Source organism: Lineus longissimus, chromosome 1, assembly GCF_910592395.1.
Source record: "Lineus longissimus chromosome 1, tnLinLong1.2, whole genome shotgun sequence".
NCBI classification, from domain to species: Eukaryota; Metazoa; Nemertea; class Pilidiophora; order Heteronemertea; family Lineidae; genus Lineus; species Lineus longissimus.
This window is the reverse complement of record NC_088308.1, coordinates 26205309-26224880: the sequence shown is the minus strand read 5'-3', so window position 1 is coordinate 26224880 and position 19572 is coordinate 26205309. Positions and strand designations below refer to the sequence as shown.

Below are 19572 nucleotides of genomic sequence, written 5' to 3'. Positions count from 1 at the left end.
CGATATTGTATCCCCCCACTAATGAAAAATAATAGCATTACCATGAGATCACATGACTGTTCAAAATGGCAGCCTCCTGTTTGAGAAAATTTTAGAAAGTTTTTTCTAATGTTTTCAAAAAATATCCCTCATTTAATGATCTGATCACCGATATTTCATGACTAACGTGGTAAGATATATTATTTGAACCTATTGTGATCAGAAAATCCGATCTAGATTTTAGTAGAAGTCAACTTTTGGACAAATTCTTGTTGCAGAGTCAGACACTCGATAGATAGAGCCTACTCCGGCCGACTCCATCCTTACTCAGTCATGCTGTGATTTCCATCAATCTCGTTTCTACTCATATTTCTTCCTTCCACCAAAAGTCCAGACAGATGTAATCAATTCATGTATCCCCTGTTTGAAGATACAACCTGGTCAAGGTGGTGATGAAGGTCCCAAGGCAAATGTCAGGTATTGACTAGTGATCGCGACTCATAACTTGGACCTTCTGACAGACAATTTTTCCTCTTCTCTTGCATTGATTACAGTCAGTTGTTATTTCTGTGTACAACGGTGAAAAATGGCTGGTTGAATGTTTGCAGTCAGTATTGAACCAAGACTATGCGGGGACCATTGAAGTTTCAATCTACAATGATGCAAGCATGGTAAGTAGGCTACTACCAACCTGGGCTACACATTGTACACCTCCACTTTGATGAGAGATCTATATTGAGATCACTGGACTTGTAGAGTCTGTAGAATGAGAAGAAAGTTTTATGAAGCATGTATTTACCAATAATGATATATATTTCTTCTGGTATGATAGTGTTAGGCAAGAAAAAGGATTTCAATAACCCTGAGTGACATTAGTCTAAATTATCTTTATTACTTGGTCTAATTACTGATTTACTATATTTTCAGGATAAAACTGCTGAGATTCTTCAGGAATGGAGACTGAAGTTCTTAGAGAGAGGATTTAAGGTTGTGATTGGACTTAATGACACAGGTTCTCCTCTTGGTCGTGAGTAATTGTTTTTTCTTTCATTGAAGTTAAAAACCCAAAGAAGGTAACTCTTTCAGGTGGTTGCCAACAATTTGACTCTTCCAGCTGGTTATCAAGCCTACAGTATGTTTTGACTCTTCCAGCTGGTTATCACTTCTCAATAAATAAATCACAAATAGCCTTTTGGCATTAATTTCCATCTTCATGCCTTATTTCTTCTTAACCCTAGCTCTCTAAAGTTAGCTTTCATGTTCTTTGTTTTGCAGCTGGAAATGCCAAGCACAGGGCAGCTATTCAGAGTTCAGGAGATTATATCTGTTGGTTAGATGCTGTGAGTATACTGGTTTTCAAATGTGACATAAGGTGGCTCTGTCAGTTGTCACAACAAAGTGCAACATTTCGTTAGCTGAAAATGACATGTCGTGGACAGGGGTGGATGTGAGTTGGGGATGAATTCCTTAATTTCAGACCTTGGATAACCCATTGAAAATTAGCCACCCAGTTAAAATTATTGTGGCAACAAAACGTGGCTGCAAGCCTGGAAGTTAAAAATGTATCAAATTTCATTCCTTGATTTGGTCATTCACCTTTTCCTCTGGAAAGGATGTCCTCATAAAAGGGCACTCATATCATCAAATACTTGTCTTTCTCTCCACAGGATGATGTGATGACTGAAGACAGAGTGTCATCTCAGTATGAAATTGCAAGCACAGATTCTACTCTGGTGAGTTTTGTACTGGCATCCTGACTTACCAGGCCATTTGACTCGTCCAAGTGGTTATCAGTTTGCCTGAATATTTTGACTCTTCCAGCTGGCTAACAACTCACCACGCGTTAAAGCTCCCCCAGCTGGTTGTCATTTCTCGTTAGTTCTAATTTAAATGGCCTAACATTAGTCAATATGCTTCCTTGTTTTCAGCTTGTTGGATCACAGTTCTGGAGAGAACCTGAAGGCTCCACAGAGCGCTATGAAAACTGGGCAAATCGTCTCACAGAAGAACAGCTCCTAACTCAGATTTACACTTCAAACGGACCAACATTGATCTTTCCGACATGGTTTATGTCACGGCTGCAGTATGATATGGTTGGGGGTATTGGTGGTGGAAGGGGTGTCCCTGATGATCTCATCTTCTTCTATAAACATTTGAAATGTAGAGGGAAACTGAAGAGAATTGACCGACAGTTGTTGATGTATCGCTATCATCCAGATGCAATGACATTCTCAGTCACAGAGTAAGATGATTCTTTATATACACTTCTTCTCTTCTCGACTGCTTTATGAGTTTATAACATGAACTCTAGAAACATTCCAACAGAAAACAGTGATGAGTACCTAGTTAAAACTACAGAGTTTGAAGTTCCTCAATAAAGTTAATTGAAATGTAATAGCTGATGTTCCCATTTCCAATTCACAGAGAATCAATCTGGTTGTTACGTCTGAAAGCTTTAGAAGAGGGCGTCCTATCAAAATGGCCATCATTCAGCATCTGGAATGCTGGGAAACAGGGCAGGAAACTGTTCAGGTCACTGTCGCTAGAGAATCAGAAGAAGGTGAGAAATGCTTCTCTCTTAGATCCTCTGATTCATCCAGACAGATTGCAGATGTTCAGAGATGTTGTTTTGTGGCACCACCACACACAAACAACACATAAATTTATTGAGAGTGGCTCACTTGTTGAAAGCAATTAACCTTTCCCACAACCTGACACCACTGCGGAGGATGATACCAACTGACTTTGTCTCTCCCAGTCGAATAACTTTATCAGACACAACAAGATGTCTCCTTTTAAAAACTTTTCAGAAAATTTATGGTGCATTATGTATCATTTAGTCTCAGCTTTGTCAAAAAACTTTTCAGGTCACAATGTTTTGTGATGTGGATGAGAAGAAGATCAAGAAAGGAGTGTATATCTATGAGGAGTCTAAAGTAAGTCTGTTCAGGTTCATTCCTTTACCTGGTAAATGATGTGCACAGAATGTCTCTCCTCTCTCCACATGAAGACTATTTGAAAAGTTTGTCATTACTTACTGACATTGGTTGTATTCCACTCATACAGTCACTCCATATGATTGGCCGGCCCAGGTCTCTTGCTTGTGATCATTCTTTGTCATATGTACTGGTATAGTTTATCCTCTAGATAATATGTCCTCCTGACTCAATCTGTTCTCCATGAACAACTCTTCTCAACTACCTTAAAATTCCCTCCACCCAAAAGTACACACAGATCTGTGATGTCATCACTACATCAGCACAATGTCATTATTTGTGTGTAAGTGGTCTGCTAGTTAAAGTTAATAATTGTCCACTTCAACCTTATATACCTGATGTTCTTATTCAGTTCCAAACAATACAAGAAAATAATGTGATGGGACCAACAGTGCATTAATGTGTGTGTATCTTTTCAGGAACGTCCTAAACCACGGATATCAATAGTGCATTTCTCTAAGGTAGCGCGACCAATCGTCTTGTGCATGAAAATGGTTAGTCATTGGTTTTGCTCAATATGCATGAGCATGTGCTCATCAACATCATGAGAGAATTCATCAGGTACCATCCACAAGCTTATCAGTACTGCACTGGCTGTAGTATGCAAAGCTTAAAGATACAATTAAAACTAGCTTCTTACTCAAGTTCTGTCATCTCAGCAGGTATCGAATGATAGCTAACCAAGTTAACTGATATTCTGGACTCAGAAATGAAGTGAATTCTTTGTTACCTTGCTCGGTTATATGACAATGATATAGACAAACCTTTCTCCTCGACATTTCAGGATTTGACTGGAGGTGGCTTTGAGAAAAACCTTGAATCTCTTCAACTGAAAGAAGGCGTTGATTACTACAGCTTTGCATAGTAATGGACTTAATCATGTAATTTCTTAAGGACAATGCTATTATATGACATTGTATTGAAATACTTTGTGAAAAGAGATTGTACAGGACTGCTCATATCAGTGTGTATTGCAATGCAAAACCTTTTTGTACAGTTTTATAAATAAATTTTCTCCAGTATAAATTTCATGTTTTGGTTGTTCTTTTGTCCCTGGATTAGATCAGCGATACTCTCCTATTCTTGCATATTTTCAAGGGATGTAGGGACAGGGTAAAGATTGCCTGTCCCATGCTCTCTGTACAATATCGAGCTCTTGGCAAATTCACTCGAAACTAGGCTCTAGTCGACGAAACACCAGTATGTGTGCGAAATCAGGACTTGCTTTTTTGGCCAAACCCTTGTCCTTGGGAAGCAGCCCGTCTGTTTGACTGTGCCTTCACCCGCTCCCCCAAGGCCAGTCCAATCAGTAACCCATATTCGCACTGAACATTCATTGCAGGAGCAGTCCATTAGGATGGGAAGGGCAGCACATCCTGCCACTGCCATCGTCAGCAAGAGGTTCTCCCAGAGATACCCAGCTGAGACGAAGCACCGATGTGAATGTTTTTAGGTATATACAGATGACCATTAAAGTGGTCGGCCTTGTCTTTGGGAAAGAAGCTCACTCCCTCTGTGGCAGTATTGCAATGTGTCACGGTCACCAGGATATAGGCAACCACAGGACTTTTGACTCCTGACAAATCCCAAGAAAGTGGCAAAACAGAAGACAAGACATGTTTGTGGGGTGTAATGAAAATCCTTTGTTTATTCAAACTAAATTAGGAGTGTGAACCACACTTACAAATAAACTCCTCAAACTTAAATTGGCCGAATGAGAATGAACATTCATATCTTGGTTTGTTTTAGACAAAAATGGTGATTAGTCGAGATCGTGAAGGACAAGAAAGACATCTTACCAAATTCTGAAATCTCGCAAACTGTTTAAAGCAGAATTCTTTTGATTCTTCTTTAGAATGTGACACCTGTCCGAACTCAAAAGTCTACTGTTTTGATATAGAAATACCTAACCAGCGTTGACAGACGACAGCATTGCCATCGTAAGGACATGTTTGATAAAACCCAATGCAAACTTGAAAGCCATAACAATCTCAACATCACATCGTTAAAACAAGGGGACTACACAAACGTGTAGCAGTCAACGTCTTAAACGTGTACGAACGTACATCCTTACCTTGACAGTGATACCAACGGGTACCACCATACAACAAGCTGCATCAGATAGAACTTGGCCTCCCCAGGAGTCCAGAAACAAACGTTTTTTGGAGACGGGAGCGTGGGATCTATCTGGCAAAGTATGATATTCAATGGCTCTCCCACTGCATTCTTGAGTCATTATCAAACAAGTTGTTCAGATCAACAGTCAAATGAGTTCTTCAGGTCAACAGTGCACATCTTAAGAGAAAATATGAATTCCCTTTTTCAGCCTGCCACGACTTTACTCCAGATAAATATGGTCAATCACACAGCGCTTCCTAGATGCCTCAAATGCAACAGGTTGTCAATAGTAATTTTAGCTCTGCTTGGAGACTGGATAACTGCTGATTACACCCCATTTTTAGTTTTTGCAAGAACATACATTTTCTGATGTTCAACCATGAAAAATAGACAAAGTATAGCATACACAATGTGTAATTCACCAGAATGTACACACTTCTGTATACATACATAGCAAAAGAAATAAAGTGCCAAAGAGTATAGTTACAATGCTAACTAATGGTTGTGACGACCAAAAGTTATAGTATAAACAAGTACTAAGTTATAGATGCATACAAAATGGTTGTTAGAACCACATCCAAGCAACCAGCTGCTTTTCAAGGACTTAAACTCGGGTTTAACACCAGCACAAACATGACAGATCAACTTCAAAGTTTTTTCAAACACATTAAAACAAATCCAATCAAACCTGTTTGAGTTTCTGGTGAAAAAGCTACTTCATCTCTCAATATTTTGAAAATACTGCAAAAACATTTAAATGCAACCTGCATTACCGCAAATGATAACAGTCAATATGTACAAATGAATGCTCTCCAAGTCCCTGAAGAATTCATCATTACTTTTTGATGAGTAATCAATTCATCACAATAGCCACAGGTAATCCAGTTAGGTGAAATGTCTGAATATCACTTTCAGGAGCATGTATGTATGTATGTTTTGTCACACCTTTTTACTGGTAGTGAAGGGGCCCATTAAAGAGACTATGCCAAGAATTATACCTGAAGGTTCAAATAACATTAGTTGATGTTGCAAGACTTTCTATAATTTTGCATACACAATGGCCATTGCCCAATTTTGTGCATAATTATGACTTAATATGACCCTTTATAATTGAACAGAAGACTTAGAGAAATGTTTAGAGACAAATCATCCACATTTTTCTAAAATGATTGCTGTACATGTAGTCCATGCAATGTTAAAGACAAATTTACACAACAAACACAAATGTGTCATCGAACACAAATGACATTCAAGCAATGACAGACATAAAACTTCAATTTTTACTCGCAGATTAGAAGTTTAATCAAACTCAGTCAATATGTCAGTTTATACGAAACACATGCTTTAAGTAACTAACTTATAAAATGTTTCAAAATGTGTCAACCCTTTTGGGGGTTTCATTGACTTTTACAACAAGTCCTCATGAAAAAAACCCTCAGCCAATGGCTAAATATTCCACCCAATTTCATGACAGCAATAATATGTGAGACAATGAAATAGTGTCACAAGAGTGAATGAACATGATTAACTCAACAGAAAATAAGAACTTAGATGTGGTTACTGTCCAAAATGCAATATAAAAAAAATGCAATTCAATACTAAATCATTCATTCCATCTGTTTTACACGAAGAAAACCAAGTCAACAACACACTGAGATTATCATACTCTTTCCTAAGCCGTAATCTAACTCATTCGATCCATTTCAATTGGTACGATCCGTTTCAATTGGTACATTGAACTTAGCAGCAATGCGCGACCTCTTGGGTGTGCCCGATTTCGGAGACGCACCGGATCTGGAACTGTCCAAATCACTTTCAGTATCTGATGGTGTGCGATTGAGTTTGTTCTTATTGGCAGGAATTGACAACCTTGACAATAGCATATTGACATCTTCTTCCTTAGCTCTAACAGCTGCAAATTCAGCACGCCTGCTAGTTTGTTGAACATTTAATGTCACACCTTTTGCATCTTCAGCTTCGCTATCAGTCGTCTTGTCGAAATCGCTAATTTCAACAGAATCTGTGATTTCCAGGCCAACACCTTCAGATTCCTCCGACTCCAACACTAAAGATTTTGCCGGGGATTTGGCGATTTGTTCCATGACAATATTCCTTGCTGGCTTCCCCTCAGCACCAGGGGGAGTTGTAACAACAATGTGAGATTTTTCCTCACCTACCGCATCTAAATCCGCAGCAATGCTACTCAAAGCCCCTGGTTGGATCGACGGTGTGACTGGAGAACCATCCTCTTTGAATGGAGATAAGAATGCCAGGATTGCCTTAACATGGTCACTGTTTTCATCAATGGGACTACCATCAGCATTTCTACGGGGTGGCTTGTTCACAGCTGGAGTGGATGTGGTGTTATTACCAGCGGCTGTACCAACCTTTTCATCGCTTTCTTGACTCTCTTCCTTGACCTCTTTTGGTGAGATCATAGCGAGGAGAGCCTTCCCAGGGTCTCCTACCACCTGGGAATGGGTCACATTGACAGTATCGTAGGTGAAATACTGTGCAGGCTGCATCTGGGGCTGCTGGTAGGGGGCGCCGCCTGGGGTTGGTGGAGGTGCCGTAGCTTGAGGCGGTGGGTAGTAAACAGCATATGGAGACGGTGACAGGCAGTAAGGTTGGTACGTCGGCATGGTTGTCATCTGAGGATAGTGTCCGTATGACATCTGGGGGTAATATTGATATGCTGGGTTATATGGATCATATGCTAGTGGTGATGGTGGTGGAGCAGAATGGATGAAGACATCCTTCAGGTAGTTCTCAGCACGAGAGTCGTTCTGAAAGAGGGAAGCATTCATGTAAGTCTCAGCCACAGGACTGAGGTTATAGTACTTAGGCAGGTTGAACGCTGAAGAAGAAAAAAAAAATGTAAGTCTCAGTCTCAGTGTCCTTATTGCTGGTAAACTTTGCCTTGTTGTTATTCCAGTGAAGTTCTCTGTGTAAGATGTACAATTGTTTCAAGATTATCACTTCACAACCAGGGCTTTAAAGACTGTCAAATATCGTGCACAACAGTCATAAGCCATTGGCATAAGCTGGTGCATAACGTCAGTAACACTACCATCTGGAGACTACTATTTACCTTCATTTCCTTGCCGGGCAAACACTGGGCAGCAAACTGTAACATTTCTGATGTCGGTGTACGGCAGAGCGGACTCATCTGTCTCTTCTTCTCTTCCTGGCTCATCCCAGAGATGATGTCTGAAAAAACAAGCAAGCACAGGTAAGCATACCTGGACAGACTTCTTCTGTGTTTTATCTCAGTTTTAACTGCTCCATCGCGGTAACTCTAGCCAGACCAGTTTCCCTCAGTCTTTCTCTGTTATGTATAATCTGTTGCAGAATGTGCCGAGGGCATAACAGCATTTCCATCATGAACCACATTGAGCACTGAGTAGGCAGAAGTAGTTCATCCCACTAACCTGGTTGATGAGGATCAGCAAACTTCATGAGATCAGCCGGAGATGGCACCTTGGGTTGGAGATCAGGGGAGGGCACAGCTGAGGGGACTGGGTATGCCAGCAGGTCCATGGGTGTGTTGGAACGGGAGGCAACCAACATCAGATCCTCATCACTGTGTATGTCCGGGATTCCAGAATCCTTAGACGGCGTGTTATTCTGATCTCTTGTAGTCATGTAGTCGCTGTCCTGAGGGACAGGGCTGTAGGCTATCTGGTGACTGAACTTGTCTGGAAATGAAATGGAAATCTTCTTGTTACAAAAACATAAGCCAGGGAGGAGGTCTGGGATCCTTACTATGCTGATTACGACAAAATACACAGCCTTTCTTGGTGTTATCGAAAAAGATCAGGGCCAAGAAACAATCTGAAACGTAAGTGTACTTTTTTAGCCAAGCAGAAGCTCACAGTACCTCTGGAGCAATGTGTAAGTTCCTGAGAGGAGCACGATCACAATTCTCTGGCTAACGGTACTTTCACCTTACCTAGGAAATCTGTATTAAGGTACATGACCCTCTTGAAGCCTTTCCCTTTGATTTGAAGAAGATGAGGTAGGGACTGAAGAAGGATATCAATGTTTGGAAATCCATATGCTGCTGGTTTCAGTTCGGTGCCAAAATGATCTCGATACGCCGACCCGAAATGTTGCATTGGCAAGCGACCTTTGTGAATGCGCAGCAGACTTCGTACATCTCGAGCAAACTCCATCAAAGCGACTAGTTTGACAATACCATTGTTTAGATCATCTGAGACCTGAAAGAGGAGTATCATATGATTTCCCCAAGATCAATCATGCAGTCTACATGGTGAAATTGGTCAATAGCACATGTTGCTTCAAATTCTAGTAGACCCAACCTGATGAACTAGGATAATTTCAACCAAATCATTATACAACTGGACCATGTTATAACTAATCTTTACCATAATGTACTCCTTGAGGTCCTCCTTGATTTCAGCTATGTCCAGGTGTTCACCAAACGTCTTTCTGTACCTCTCCTTGAGGTATGGGATGTGCATATTCCCCCCAGGCTGCTCCAGGAGAATCAGGAGAACACGGTGCACTCGTTGCTGCACCTGGCTACGGTCCACCAGACTGATCATAGTCTTGCCATTGAAACCTTCAACCTGGCGAAACAAAGGTGAAAATAGAACAGAGACACGGAACATGAAGACAGTTTCAGAAAGCAGGGTATGTAGAGTGTATTGAGGAACACTTAACAACCTACAACTCCTCAGAGACTCACAAGATGTGATTCTAGTTTTTAGACCTGGTAATGTACTGACTGTGGTTATCTACATATCTAACAGTTCTTGACATATCTGATTCAAATAAGACACCAATTTCACATGGACACTACCAAGGGATGCATTTTGCCCTGTTAATGATTATGGGGCCTACCTTTGCAACATGCTTGATTTTTTTCATCAGGGCAATCACATTATGAACTCCAAAGTCCTGCAGCTGTAAGCTATGCCCATGGAACCTCATAAATGCAGTAAGGAACTCAGTGGCTGGGAGCTTGGCCTCAGGGCAGGACTCGAGCAGGGACATGACCTGGTCTGCCAGGACTTTAATCAGCTCAGGCTCGGTCAAGCATAGGATCTTCTCATCGCCGTCATCTTCAATCTGCAACAGGGAAACAGACTGTGTCAATATTAAACAACACCTTTTTGGAAGAAAGGCTGCCAGATATTCAACTTTTTTGTGAAACTCTTCTAAAAGAGACAAGATGAAAGAAATCTGTGCGGTTTACTGTACCAAAAAGCAGTGGTGGTTTCAGCAAAAGTTCTAACTTGAATGAAGCATGCATCTTCGGACTTACATTGATCACATCTGGAATGCTCTCGAAGAGATCAATCAGTTTGCTGAACCCGTAATCTGCAACACGGCATTGCCGTCCAAAATGATGATGATACGATGGAATGAACTTATTGAAGGGCATACGACACTGGGGACTATGGCGAAGCAGATCGACAACTTCTGTGATAAACTTCTTAGTACGTTCGATCTCCTCCACAGTCTGATCTCGTCGTGGTATAGCTATCACCATCTGTTCCTCGTGACCTTCAACCATGACGACTGTGTCTGGAATCTCCAACAAGATGTCCTCCAAATAGCAGACGCCATATTCGGACATGTCGAAAACCTTGTTGAAAACTTTCATAAAGATCGCAGGAATATCAATGGCCATGATTGCCTTGCTTGTTTGTGACTTGAGCAGACGGAGAAGGTCAGAGGTGAACCGTTTGACCTGAGCTCGGTGGGTCAAGGTCAAGATACCACGGTTACCAGTGCCAATCACCTGTAAAATAATGCCATAATACGTAAATACCAGTGCTTGGCAAAATGGTGGTAATGTAAAGGTTTGAGAAACATGTCACACAATTGTTAAAGAAGATGAAGTTATTCTTGACCAAGCCATGATGACCACCTGTACACAAGTTCTTTTGTTGATGTGTCCTGGTGTCCAGGAAATCCATGGCAGTGAGTCCATACCAACCACTGTACATTCCACTGAGCTCCCACCTGAGGCTGAGGTTGAGAGAAATGTTGATTGTTATGGTCAAATCCATGTATCACAAGAAACCAAAATAACACCTACCTGCAGCACATGTGGAATGGCCTTGAAAAGCTCTGCCAATTTGGTATATCCATAATCAGCAACTCTACACTGGCGGCCGAAATGATGGTGATACGCTGGGATGAACTTGCTGAATGGCATACGACATTGAGGACAACTCTTCAAAAGATCTACAACTTCTTTGCTCAGTTGATTCAACATCTGGTTCAGGGCAGGACTTTGAAGGAAGCGCCCACATTCTGAAACATGAGTAAAAATCTCTTGAGCTATCTAAAACCTCTGGAAATGGCAGATACGAGCAGGTAGTCAGTCCTGTTACACAGATCAAAATCATAGCAACTGTTTCACCCTCAACCACCTAGCGTAGTCAAGACTATCTGCATTCAGGGAGGACAACTCATTCAAATGCCTCCAAACTTACCTATGGTTGATGGGGCTTTGTTTTCCGTCCAATGAATCTTCTTGACGCCACTCTTGGACACGTCAACCTGTATCCCAGGGATGCACGTGAGGAGATGTTCCAGGGGAACGCCACCATCTGAGACTTGATAGATAGGGCCAAACTCGGCTGCATAGCAGGCGGGAAAGCTGCAGAAGAAGAACAAACAGATTAACCAGCTGACATTAACAGCCATGCACGATAATCTCAGGATATCAGCATTAAAAATGTATTTCCCAAGTCAAGCACACCATGTCATTGAAATATTAGTCCCAGAAAGTATGAGGAAAAGATTTTGAGTTTTGTCCAGTCATTTAGCACCATCTTCTTACCTCATTAAGGGCATGCTGCCATTGTGTGCCTGCAGGAGGCTATGGACCTGAGGAGCAAGGCCTTTCAACTGTAGCACCACATTAGGCAGACCAGCCGAGTCCAGGGCTGTCATGTAGAACTCGCTTCCTTCAGGGCAGTGGATCAAACAGATCGGGGACTCGAAAATCTCCTCAACCTGAAAAGATTTTCATCATTTACCTCTTCTTGATCTCACAATGACAATATATGGAGTGAAACACAAACTATGTGACCCTGACTGAGAAGAACCACCCTAAGTCCCTTGGGAGTGAATGGGCCCGTTCATTTCCCCAGCTATTGTGATATGATGAAAATGCCATTCTTGAACCACAACTATGTGTTTACTTGTTATGAAGTCACCACTCATACATACCTCTATATCTGAGGAGTCATGAGGAGCAGGGCTGTCCCTGTATCTGTGTAAAAGGTTCACCATTCTGCCCGAGCCCTCCATGTCACTGATCTCTATCACATCCTTCATTTGATACAGCTCAGATACACTCACAGACTGGTGAAATCTGAAAGACAGATACCAAAAAGAATTCAACATCAACAGAATTAAAGCTGTTTTCACTAGTTTTGCTACAAATGTTGAGATCCATGACAATTAAACTACTTGTTCTGTAAACAAATTAAGACGACCACCAAAATTCAGCTGCTCTGGCCAGGAACTGTCATAACTGGCAAAAGATTACCATGTCGAAAGTTCCAACTGCTCCTAAATAGGATTTGATAACCTTCTTGAGTTATGCCAGGGACTTACCTCTTCTCGAAAAGTTCAATGAATTTGAAGAGGGGCAGAGTCTGTCCAGTTGCTTCCTTCAGCAGAGCAACAGCCTCAGACCTAGAACAGATACAGCAAGACTTTTAATTCCAGTCTCTAACAGGCAAACATAAAGTCAAAGGAGCACAAAACAAAAGCACACCAAAGCTGTCAAATTTCTTGATTTCCCTACCACTACTAGTGAGATCTGTTACCTTTTACAGCTTAAAAACAAAATATGCAGATTTTGAACTCCTAAAAGTGATATGGTCTGATTTGCGTTTCTTGGATGTGCAATGAGCAAATGTCCAATATTTGATTCTTAAGGTCAGATACAGATATTGCAGAGTCAGCCAGGTCAACTCAAAACCATGGCAGGGATACGAAATACTTGTTGGGAAATGGTATCAGGGATGACCTTATGTAATATAGCACAACATTCACCATGCAGGAAACACAAGACCTTTCTGATGAAGAAGCAATTCAAGTAAACCACTTGAAGATCAAGAAGAGATGCAAGAATGAATGCCAAATTGGTGAAGATAACCAAAACACCAATGTCTAACACTAACAGCAATCACTGCAAACAGCAGGAGTGGAAAAAGGCTTGAAATGTTAGTGGTCTTCAGTCTTCGAGCTCATGATGACAGATATCATAAAGTCAAAACATGACTATCAGATCCAACTGTCTACTACTCATATCTACTCTTTCCTCCTCCTAACAAAACAAAACCATGAAAGGTGCCAAGCAAACAATGATAAGAAATGTACCGTCGTCTCCTGGCCCGGCAAGCCATCCTGAGGTGGGAAGAGAAGGAATCATTTGAATGTTCATAATATGACATCTGCAGCAACCTTCATGGCTCTGATATGACAACTAAACCACGCAAAATCAGGCCCATTTTGGTTATTCCATATCACAAAACAAACAAAAACATGGAAAACGAACAAATATCTAATTATGTATATTGTTCAGCTGTCTTCTAACCAAGATGGTTTCTGACTTTCAAATAGTTTAAATCAGACCATAAGAGCCATATATCCTGGCTTCAGTAAATTGTGAAGAAGAAAATCAACTGACCTGATCGTAGCAGACGCCAGTCCATTGTCCTTCCTGACCAGAGCCACATGGATCCTTCGGTAGCCAATCTTCTTCCGATGGAACTGAGCGATGGCAAGCCTGGCCTCATCAATGGTTGGCACACATACCACACCCATGTTAGAACCATCTGACTGCGTTTGGATGTACACATTTTGTACCTGAAAATAGGCAGGGATAAATGAAGTACATTCATCTCACAGGGAAGACTCACTGACAATATTCTAAGTCTTATCTGCTAGTCACTACTGTCTGACAGACCTTCCTTGATAGTATCAATAAAGACATACAAAATTCAGACCTGACAAAAAGTCGCATCCATTTACCTGGACTTGTTGCTGGAACGTAGTAAACAAGATCTTCTTCCATTCCCTGGCACTGATGTTGTAGTCGAGATTAGTGACCATGAGCTCCAGACATGAGCCAACATTTCCCATCTCATCAACATTCATGTGTGGAGACGGCGTCATCATTCTTGCTCCGAAACCAGGTGATGGTGTCATACGACGTGGTGAACTCCCGTGAGATCTGATAGGCTGGAAATAACTCTCTCTATAGTTTCTCTGATTATAGGTCAGGTTACCGGGACTGCCGCTGCGAAAATCTGGATTGGATCGGTTCCCGTTTGAACCAGGGCTGCCATGGAGAGATCTGTAACCCCCAGCTGAATATGGTCTGGGAGGGTTCGGGGAATGGTTATTTGATCTATACGGTCCTGAGCTGCAACTGTGCTGGTGTTCATAAGGAGAGGATGTGTTACTTCTGTACCCCCTGCCATACCCTTGCTGGTGGTTCCCCTGATGGTCATAATTCCTGTGTCCAAGAAGATCTGGGTTCCTTGGTCGGTGATCAGGGTACTGTTGATTCAGTTGCTTATAGGGGGGCGGATTTGTAAAATCTCCGCCACCAGGATCATGGTTAAGTGGATTCCCTTGATAAGATTGTTGTGGGAGGTGAAATTCATTTCTGGTTTCTTTCTGGAACTTCTCTCCCATGTCTCCCATGCTGTGGACTCCATCACCTTGAGTTTGACCTTGACTTGGCATGGGATAACCTCGGCCAACTCCCTGCGGTCGTGTGAACTGAGATCGCCCATAAGGAGACACCTGGGCAGTCCTCTGCGGGCTGACCATGCTTGGCGACTGATGACGGACGCTAGGACTAGGAGATGGAGATTCTACTTCTGCATTCACAGGTGTCATAGAAGACGGTGTTTCATTGTCAGAACTAGAAATTGGGATATTCAAATCTGTGCTTGCGTCACCCTTACTGGGAACAGGTTGTGGATTGTGGTCTCTCATTTTCTTGTGTCGTTTCGGCGACTTTTTCTGGTGTTTTGCAGGAGATCCTGAAAAAGATTCAGTTGGTGTTCGAGAGTTTAAAAGCATTTTATCAACAGAGAATACAAAACGGTTAATTGTAGCCAATGCAATGAGCAAAAAACAAAGCTTAAAGAGCTCTCAAAAATCTTCCTTTTGGATTCAAATGAAGGTAATAGAATTTTTGGCTGTTATAAGATACCTTGCTTCTCTTTCTTCTCCTTAGGTGTAAGTAAAGCTCTCTTCGATTCAGTGAGAAGTTCTAGGCCGATTTTGCTTCCATACACATCTTCACCTTCCATACGCCTCTTGGCCCTACAAGAAAATTCATAACAGTCACTATCACAGTACAGGAAACAAAAAATGTCATCGGAAAGTTGCATTTGCCCATTCCCAACCAATTGGAAAATAAACTATTTTCAGGTCACATAGCAAAATATTTGAGAGGGATTCGGCAAAAATTAACCTGGGACAAGTTCCGCCTCCCTCCGCCCTCAGTAAAGCTCTCTGTGATAGAAAACTGAAATGATATATCAAATCCGATAAGACATAATCATCAGACAAATACCTTCAATGATATTTTCCAAATGGATTGACAACTCCATGAATCTCAAAACTGTCCCACCCATGAGTCAATGGAAGCACATCCAGTACCACATGGTGAACTCCCCTAAATGCCCAGATCATCACACACAGAACAACCTACGCTCAACCTTGCACAGTAAAGCAAATTCCAGCTCAATATGAACCTTCACTACAAAGCTATTTCTGCATAAGCTGTACATATGTTTCCATTCAATTGATTTACTTTCCTAAAGGATGAAATTTACATGGCTGACATAACTGAACCAAATCACAAGGCATGTTTGCAACAAAGGATTACCGTACTTCAATTATTGCTGTGTTAAAGACCTAATTGTGTTATCTCATTTCAACAAAAATGGCCTGAACACTACTTAAGTTCAACAATAGATTTGTAATAATATGAAAAATAGCCCATAATAAAATCTATTCATGCAGGATTCAGGATTTTGTGCCAATAAAAATCTTTAGTGACAGTTATGGAATGACAATGTTTGTGCTCTTGGGAAAATGACACCAACAAAAAACACTAGCAGTATTGTATCTGAAAGAGCAACACAGAGCCAAAATATCAGCCTGGCCACACAAACAATGATGAACAAGACAACCCTACCTGTGAGCAACTTCTAAGCTTGGGAACCTGACTGCAGCCGAGCATGTATGAACATTGATGGTCATCACCTTCCCTCCACAGTTATCAGATAATCGTTTTAGGCGGGTTCGTAGAGCTCCTATTGTTTGATTTGAAGGTAGGTTTGTCACAAGAAGTTCTACATTTCCAATGGAAGGCTGCAATGACATGACATGGTAAAAGTAAGCCCAAAAAAGGCCATCAGACTTGCCCAATCAGGTTTCTCTTCACCAGACATTGACAGGGCTAGATCAAAGTGTCACATCATTTGAATAAGATGCAGAATAGAACACATTGCTACATGTAATGAAGTTTTTCTGATGTCACATCGAAACGAAGACAAAACTCAATATAGACTAGTGTGTACAATACAAACTAAGAATACCTTGGGAGGCTGTCTTTCCGGTACGTCTTTGACAATATCCTCAAAGAGATAATGAACATGAGCACAGGCCACAAGTGCCTCAGGGACTGACTTGTTGTGGATGAGCACAATCCTGAAGCCATGACGGTGGCGAAGATCTGACAGTTCAGTTGCAAAATTCACATCACCTGTTGTGTTCAAAAGTGAAAGTGTTAGGAGGTACAAAATGTAGTTGAAGTTTGTAGACGTATCATAAATCAGTGCGAAAGTGACAAAGGCATTCTTGGCCAAAATGTCAGACATGACAGAAGGGGAGGTTAACTCTGAGAATCCCACTTGCAGAGATAAGGCAACTCAATAAGGCAACTCAGTCATATACATAAGAATAAGATTAGAAAATGTTTCAACGTCAAGCCAAAAGAAAGTATTTATCAGCTACACGTAATGCTAGATGAGGAGTTTTGACTGAAGTCCATACCTGAAATCATGAGAATAGTAGCAGGAGGGCTATGAGTGTCGGAGAACCTTCGTAGACACTGGCGGAGCTTGTCATCAGCTGCATTCTTACTGATTGCATTAATGTGGACGACAGTCACCTAGAACATAAGAATTATTGTTTGATTAGGACATTCTGACAACATTCTGCTGTATCAATGTGATTTCATTTTCAATGCCAAATTACATGCGTAATGGTCGGGCATCAAGAACGTCTCTAGATGTTCATTCAAATGTGAAATTTTCTGTACCTGTGCTTTATTCAATTCCTCGATGACAGCTTTACTTTCCTTACTGATGTCACACACACAAAGGAAGTCAGCTTCTCTGAAACCTCTGAAGAATCTGTCTCTGATGACCTGTGCAATACTAAGAGCACATTTGCCTTTGGGGACACTGCAGTTCTCAATATCCCAGAAAACACCAATGGGAGGAAGAGAGTCATTGTTTCCATTTGAGACTGGAATAGAAAAAAAAAGATCTTTTTCTGATGCTTGTACATTATACAGGTTTATTCTGAATTTTCTAAATTCTATTCAATAAAATAAAAACTGCAATACATGTTGCTGCACACTCATTGTAATTAAGTGATCCAACGTGATCGAAGGCTGCCAAAACTGTCAAGTTACTAAATTTAATGTATCTTTTGAAAGAAAACAATATTAGTTATTGGCATTATTCAAAAGGATCATGATGGTTGACACATTCCAAACCTCACCTGATTTGGAAGCCATGGTTATTAAGTTTTGGCGATGAAATGAATAAAGCGATCACATGCATGCCACAACCGTCTCCTGTTGCATCTTCTTCTCTTTCCAGACATTCCTTCCTCCACACCCAACCAGTACCTGAAACATAATTCAACGTTGCCATTTTCTCTTTCCAGATGATGAGCGAACTGGTTTCAACCCATGTCAAAACAAGATATTTGTAGGTCTAATTTGATGGTGACCAACTAAGTGGTCTAGTCACCAGTCAGACAAGGATCCTGTTTTGCGAGTTGTTGGTACTTCTGGCTGTACTGTCGCTACATTTTGCTGGGTCACTGGATGTCCTAAGACATAGTCATGCCCGCTAAAAGTAAAACGACGAGTAATCAGATTGACATTGTTGTGGCAATACTCGTCCTAAAATAGATAACTGTTTTACACATTTAAATGGCAATGCACATGCAGCATTGCAGGTATACGTCAACAGGTCATTGTCGGACGTCAGTTCACTAAGAAAACCAAAGGAATTGAAGGATTCATTGAACTCATCAACACATCATTAGTTTTCAGTGAAGTTGAACTGTATTCCTAGATATACCACTTTGGTACGTAGAACGTAAGATTACAATTAACTCACGTTAAAGTGTGAGTTCCGGGGAGGTAGACCAGTGTTGTCAGTTGGTTTAGGGGCGCAATCACCTAGCTTATAGCGAGCAATTAGTACACTAAGATTTCAATGATGGACGTAATAGTTGCAAGTATTCGGCATTTTAGAGTCATATTTCGTGTAATAATAACTACGTTGTAAACATAATGCTCAAAATTGATTCATGAAAAGGGCGATAGAGCAATAGTAAGCAAACAGTAATGGAAAAAAGTGTACTTCCATTAACTGAATTTTTTTTAAAGACACTAATACATGTATTGGCCTACTTTTCCGTACACCACGAGAACAATGCATGTGAAAACAACAACACATATTGGGGCCTAAGCAATCGCGAAGTTATTATGTTTGAAGGTGAAGAAAAGTTCGGTCGTCTAAGATCCGGTGGTCGATAGTACGTGAGTCCGAGTCCGAGTCCGTGAGCGCTGAGTCTAGTGGCGTGGTACGGATACGATCAACAGGGAGGTTTGGGGTCGTCTATTTGACGCTTCTCTTGACACTGTCCTCCGCACTGTGTAGTGCCACCTCAGGTCTCATTAGGGACTTTTTTGTATTCATTAGCGACTAACCGTAGTTCCTAAAAAATCATTGATTTTTTGGTTCTCACAGTACGCCTCTGTTGATTTAGCAGTTGTTTTGGCAAAGACATGTTTTTGGGAGTTTTTAAAACCTAGAACGCTACTCAATAGGCGGCTAACAAGAAACTACGCATTTTACTGTTGTTGCCGACGTAGGTGTACATTGAACTTGGGATGTGCGCCGGCCCCGTGTTGAAATGCCGTCCAGTGCCAGTTGGTGCGTTTTTCGCTTATTTGTGCAAAGTTCAACATATCTCAAAACTTCAATGGTTGACCCTTGATATTTTTTTTTTGTGTAGCGTAAGCAACTGTCTTTCACGGGAGAATGGTCTCTGTAAGAATTATTCAGGAAGAAATGTATAATATTTGGGGTTTTCCGTGATTGTCCGGCCCAATTACAATATTGCTATTTGGGATGGTGAACAGAGAGCTAGA

At 41.2% G+C, this 19572-nt stretch overlaps 2 protein-coding genes across 4 annotated transcripts; one reads left to right on the top strand and one right to left on the bottom strand.

Annotated features, from left to right (window-relative positions):
• The first annotated feature begins 68 nt into the window (after nt 1-68).
• Nucleotides 69-4001, top strand: LOC135503448 (queuosine-tRNA galactosyltransferase-like). Of its 2 annotated transcripts, none has more exons than XM_064797142.1 (10): nt 69-169; nt 588-650; nt 907-1006; nt 1255-1319; nt 1647-1712; nt 1908-2221; nt 2404-2539; nt 2847-2915; nt 3395-3469; nt 3760-4001. In XM_064797142.1, exons 1-10 carry the CDS (start codon nt 158-160, stop codon nt 3838-3840), a joined length of 981 nt encoding a protein of 326 aa, XP_064653212.1. In that variant the 5' UTR covers nt 69-157; the 3' UTR covers nt 3841-4001. The 2 variants fall into 2 exon arrangements, with proteins under 2 accessions (XP_064653212.1, XP_064653128.1); XM_064797058.1 differs by having other exon boundaries at nt 534-650.
• A 593-nt stretch (nt 4002-4594) lies between these two features.
• LOC135494685 (meiosis regulator and mRNA stability factor 1-like) lies at nt 4595-18587 on the bottom strand. Of its 2 annotated transcripts, XM_064782892.1 has the most exons (21): nt 18533-18587; nt 17904-18033; nt 17437-17645; nt 17169-17286; nt 16712-16878; nt 16309-16484; nt 15316-15428; nt 14121-15142; nt 13777-13955; nt 12696-12776; nt 12306-12450; nt 11914-12089; nt 11564-11730; nt 11164-11381; nt 10384-10863; nt 9960-10187; nt 9482-9685; nt 9046-9313; nt 8525-8791; nt 8185-8303; nt 4595-7879 (listed from the first exon to the last, which is right to left on the bottom strand). In XM_064782892.1, exons 2-21 carry the CDS (start codon nt 17917-17919, stop codon nt 6797-6799), a joined length of 5436 nt encoding a protein of 1811 aa, XP_064638962.1. In that variant the 5' UTR covers nt 17920-18033; nt 18533-18587; the 3' UTR covers nt 4595-6796. The 2 variants fall into 2 exon arrangements, with proteins under 2 accessions (XP_064638962.1, XP_064638971.1); XM_064782901.1 differs by lacking the exons at nt 16309-16484; nt 16712-16878; nt 17169-17286; ... (1 more) ...; nt 17904-18033; nt 18533-18587 and adding an exon at nt 15682-15770.
• Between the last annotated feature and the right edge of the window lie 985 nt (nt 18588-19572).

Bases quoted from the DNA above. Each gene is read 5' to 3' on its own strand.
- LOC135503448 (XM_064797058.1), top strand. The intron at 651-906 runs GTAAGTAGGCTA...CTATATTTTCAG, and splicing joins TCTACAATGATGCAAGCATG to GATAAAACTGCTGAGATTCT. The intron at 1,713-1,907 runs GTGAGTTTTGTA...CCTTGTTTTCAG, and splicing joins CAAGCACAGATTCTACTCTG to CTTGTTGGATCACAGTTCTG.
- LOC135494685 (XM_064782892.1), bottom strand. The intron at 16,485-16,711 runs GTATTCTTAGTT...ATGTCATTGCAG, and splicing joins CGGAAAGACAGCCTCCCAAG to CCTTCCATTGGAAATGTAGA. The intron at 10,188-10,383 runs GTAAGTCCGAAG...TCCCTGTTGCAG, and splicing joins GCATTCCAGATGTGATCAAT to ATTGAAGATGACGGCGATGA.